We start from the raw sequence: 5000 nt of genomic DNA on the forward strand, positions 1-5000 counted from the left end.
ACACCGACCCATTAGAACTAATAAGCTAACGCACTGCAGCCGTCATGGCAATGGCACAGCCCACTCTGAGTACACACTCACTGAAGGAACAAAGCTCCCTACAATACAACAGAATTATATTTGACAATGTCTCCATTATGTCTCCATCTGTATAGCCAAAGTCATTATCGAAAGTTGGATACTGTACATGCACTTACAATATGACACTCATGTCATTGGCATGATTGGTTTCTACCAAATGAATACACAGCGCCTTAAGGCTGATCCTGTGTCAACTCGATGCCTTAACTGCGTCGTTGGCATGGTGAACCTTTTTCAGTTCAGTAGGCCTATCTCCTGTGTCTGTGTATGAAACAGTAGTTAGAGTGGTAAACTCCACAGACCACTATATATAAATATTATTTGTTTGGGTTTTTCTTGCGTAGATTTTGTATATGTAATTGAGAAACAGAAGACAGCATTCCAACAATTTTTTTTATTGTAACCAGAAAATACGTCTGAGCTTATGGTGTCTGTCAGCCAGTTAATATGTTAGCAAACTAACTTTCCACATTTTACCATAAAGTACTGCTGGCTGGTGAAGTGCTGATATCAAAACATTACTGAAGAATAGACGTTGTACATTCTGATAACTCTGCCTGTGTCGCCTTGTTGCGGCGTTAAAATGTTTTGTAGGAGCACGCACATCAGGTGACTGGGCAGGGCTTGGTGGATGGCAATGCAGAGGGCCCTGTGGGGCTACACCGTCGATTGTGGAAGCATAAATTAGGCTTAATACTATTGACACTAACACACTGCTCTTGCTCTTCTGTTCAGGTGCCATAATATGATGTAATGATCTATAATAAGTAAGTGGTGGTAAGGCAACGATGTGTCATCAGCCTCATCTTACACTCTGGTAGAAGCCCATATGGAGCCACAGCACGTGGGCCGGACATGCGATTGGGACGCTGGGACTTTAATAATGTGGTGATCAGACACCTGTACAATAACACGTTAATAACACGCTAATAAGCAACAGGTGTATAATAACGCCTTAATATCATGCTACCATATACATGTGTATAATAAGACGTTAATAACACACTAACAAGAGACAGGTGGGCGCTTACAGCTGTGGACTGTAGGGCATTAATACGGTGGTGATAGACAGGTGTATAACACGTTAATAACACGCTTATAAGAGACAGTTGAATAACAACATGTTAATAACACGCCAATAAGAGACAGGGGTTAAATAACACATTATTAAAACGCTTCTAAGAAACAGGTGTATAATAACACATTAGTAACACACTAACAAGAGATAGGTGTATAATAACACATTAATAAAACGCTAATAAGAAGCAGGTGTATAATAACACGTTAATAACACGCTAATAGGAGACAGGTGGGCACTTACAGGTGTGGACGGTGACGCTGCTGCTGGCGTTGTCTCGGCCCAGCATGTTCTCCACCACACATGAGTAGTTTCCAGCATCCTCTAGCCGCACACGACTGATCTGCATCTTAGAGCTCTTCCTGTGATGGGGGAGGGGGAGGGGGAGGGGGAGGGGGAGGGGGAGGGGAAGCAGGGTTGGGGGAGGAGAGGGGAGAACAGACATGCAAGAGAGAAGGTAGTTAGAGGCCTGGAGGGAACGAGGGAGAGTGGGTGAACGACAGAGATGGAGAAGGAGAGCTACAGGGAGAGACAGCACATGAGTGAGAAGGAGGGGAGGGGAAAGATAAAGAGACAGGGAGAGAGGGATGAGAGGGAGTTGTAGAGAAGGAGAGGACAGAGAGAGAGAGAGGGAGCGAGAGAGAGAGAGGATGAGAAAAGAAGGAATGACAGACAGGAAGAGAGAGAGGATGAGAGAAAAAGGAATGATATAGAGACAAGGAAAGAGAGACAGAAAAGAAAAAGAAGGTAGTGAGGGGGAGGAGAGGAGAGGAGAAAAAGAGAGGAAAGTGGAGCGAAAGCAAGAGAGAGAGAATGAGAGAGAGAATGTGAAAGAGAGAGAGAATGAGAGAGCAAGAGAGAGAGAGAATGAGGAAGAGAGAGAGAGAGGAGGAGAGAGAGAGTGTGTTATTCAGACACACAAAGAGACAGATGCTCTCAGCAGAAGCAGCACTCTGCCATTTTGTCACCAGCGCTCCAGTGATCTCTCCATCACTCTGGTGCGCTGTGGCCACCCGCCCTCCCGCCCGTCTGCCCACCCAGCCCTCACGTCCTCCGCACACTCTCCTCTCACTCGCCCACGTGGCTCTGCAGACACGCCTGCGGCAGGCCAGACGCGGACTATAAATAGACGCCGGCTATTTTTAGCGTCCACTCTGCTCTGGTCGCTACTACCTGCTCGGCGGAAGGGAGTCGCCCGGGCAACGACGCGTTCCGTCCAGCATCACGCTTCCTCTCTCGGGCTGCTGGCTCCGGAGTGGAGCGTTTGGCAGCGCGGCTTTGGGACGGATGCGGCCCCAGTCTGGGAGGGGTCAGGGTCCCATCTGGCTCGGGAAATCAGGAAGTGATGTGAGCGGTCACTCACAGGCGTCACGACACGGTGGGGGAGACAAGCTACAGGACACTGGTCCAACATGGGGGCAGATAGATGGATGGATGGATGGATGGATGGATGGATGGATGGATGGATGGATGGATGGATGGATGGATGGATGGATGGATGGATGGATGGATGGATGGATGGATGGATGGATGGATGGATGGATGGATGGATGGATGGATGGATGGATGGATGGATGGATGGATGGATAGATAGATAGATAGATAGATAGATAGATAGATAGATAGATACTTTATTGATCCCCAGGGGAACATTCAAGACAACACTAGCGCACTGTCAGTGTGGAGCTATGGGACGGTGGTCCAACATGGAGGGGGGGGGGGGGGGACTACAGGACGCTGGTCCAACATGGAGGGGGGGTGACTACAGGACACTGCCAGTGTGGAGCTACAGTAGGATGCTGGTCCAACATGGGACGGGAAAAAAAGACCTGACACTGGGGCTTCCTGTGGCAAACAGGAAGTGTGTGTGAAAACATTCTCACTTACAGACTAAACCCTGGGGTGGACCATGTGCTGTACCCTCACACACACACACACACACACACACACACACACAGTAGAAATGCATTACAGTAACACACTCCCTTTGCAGTGGCCAGTCTCTGTCCTCACATTACCCGACCTCATCTCTTCAGTCCGGCTCACGAGAATGGACATCCCCTCTGCCTGTGTGTGTGTGTGTGTGTGTGTGTGTGTGTGTGAAAACCCTGAGCGAGACCAGATTCACACTCGCGGTGACATGAGGCTGGGAGAAGGCAATCCTGTTAGAGAGATCCAGTTTCCCTAGAAACTGCACGTCAGCACTTTTGGCTCTGTGTGTGAGGGTGCTCTGCACCCTCACACACACACACACACACACACACACACACACACACTGTTAATCAGACACACTTAATCACACACACACACACGCACGCACACACGCACACACACACACACACTCACACACACACACACACACACACACACACACACACACACACACACACACACACACACACACACACACACACACACACATAGTGCTGATACTGCATAGCAACTGTACAGTCTCATCAGTGTAGAGTGCAGACATTGAATAGACACAGCTTACCAAAGAGATACTGTACACCAGCAGCTACAGAGCAAACATGATTACACTCCACATACACAGAGTCCAGGCCAGCATAAACACAGCACGCAACAACAGTAACAAGCCAGAATGTGTGTGTGTGTATTTATATATGTGACCAATGTGGTATCAGTACGTGGGCCTATGTGGAACCACTTCAGGCATAACATTTTCATAAAATCTTAGACGAATGCTTTGTAAGATAGTCATCAATGCTTTGTACACCAAGGTCATAGTTCTTTGAAAAACCATCAGGAAAAGGCGATCAGCTATCAAAATCTGAAGAAGCTGAAGAACCATTTCACTTCAACACACTCATGGTTCTTTATGGAACCTATAGTGATGAAAATAACCTTTTTCCTCTTCCTCTTCCTCTTTGTGACGTAGTCTGATGCACAAGACGGCACTCTAGTAGCCTGACGTAGACATACTCAATCCTATTGTGAGTCTAATACTGTTTGATTGGGACGAGATTATGGGGTGTGATTCAACCGACACGGGGGGGAAATTGGCATTGCACTCAATTGGATGGACCTAATAGAGCAATGAAATAGAATCGTGTGGGGAGAACAACCAAAACATCCTTCTTCACAGGAAATGCCTTAATGCTTTCTTCTAAACGCTTTTTATAGTCTTGTACAACAGACAAAAGACAGAAATCTAAATGTCTGTCTTCTCTATCTTCTCTAGCGACAGGCTTTATATTGTAAACAAAATCAAGCGAGAAGCATGCTCAGGCGATGTGATAGGCTAGGCACTGCTGCTCATCTGTCCATCGTTGCATAAAGCCCGCCCACACAATTTGATTGGTGCGGTTGGTTAGAAAGCCCGCCCAAACAATTTGATGGTGCGGTTGGTAATAAAGCCCACCCACACAATTTGATTGGTGAAGATGGTTATAAAGTCCATCCAGACAATTTAATTGGTGCGGTTGGTTTGAACTGCTCTGGTTCAGGCATAGCTGCTTTTCAACGGAACAAGTCCAGACCAAATTTCCCAACCCCAAATTTTGTGAGCGGGGTTTATTTCGGGCAGGCTGCCAGGCTAGCGCTCTAGATTACATGGAGGCCGACTGCATTATTTTTAAAAGTTCATTTTTCAGTGGTCAATTAAATCGCAAGGTAGACACTTAAATGTGCCCAGCAAACATGCAGTACAAAATCTAACACCTAGGCTGTTCGCAACTGAAACACTCCGTTCAAGTAGCGTAAAAATAGTCTTAAAAAACTGGTCTAATTTCTAAGAATGTACGCACCGCTATCACGTCTGATATTGCCAGTTCCATACTATAGATGATAGCTGGAGCTAAGTTCTGCAGCAGACGCTATG

At 46.9% G+C, this 5000-nt stretch overlaps 1 protein-coding gene across 1 annotated transcript in view; it reads right to left on the reverse strand.

Moving 5' to 3' along the window:
- Positions 1-5000, reverse strand: part of nrg2b (neuregulin 2b) — a 74387-nt gene that overhangs the window by 28614 nt on the left and 40773 nt on the right. Inside the window, exon 3 of the mRNA XM_062549198.1 lies at positions 1403-1521. Coding sequence (XP_062405182.1) covers positions 1403-1521 — 119 coding nt within the window. The remainder of the gene's footprint in view (positions 1-1402; positions 1522-5000) is intronic.

The sequence above is a fragment of the Sardina pilchardus genome, chromosome 11 (genome assembly GCF_963854185.1).
Source record: "Sardina pilchardus chromosome 11, fSarPil1.1, whole genome shotgun sequence".
NCBI lineage: Eukaryota > Metazoa > Chordata > Actinopteri > Clupeiformes > Clupeidae > Sardina > Sardina pilchardus.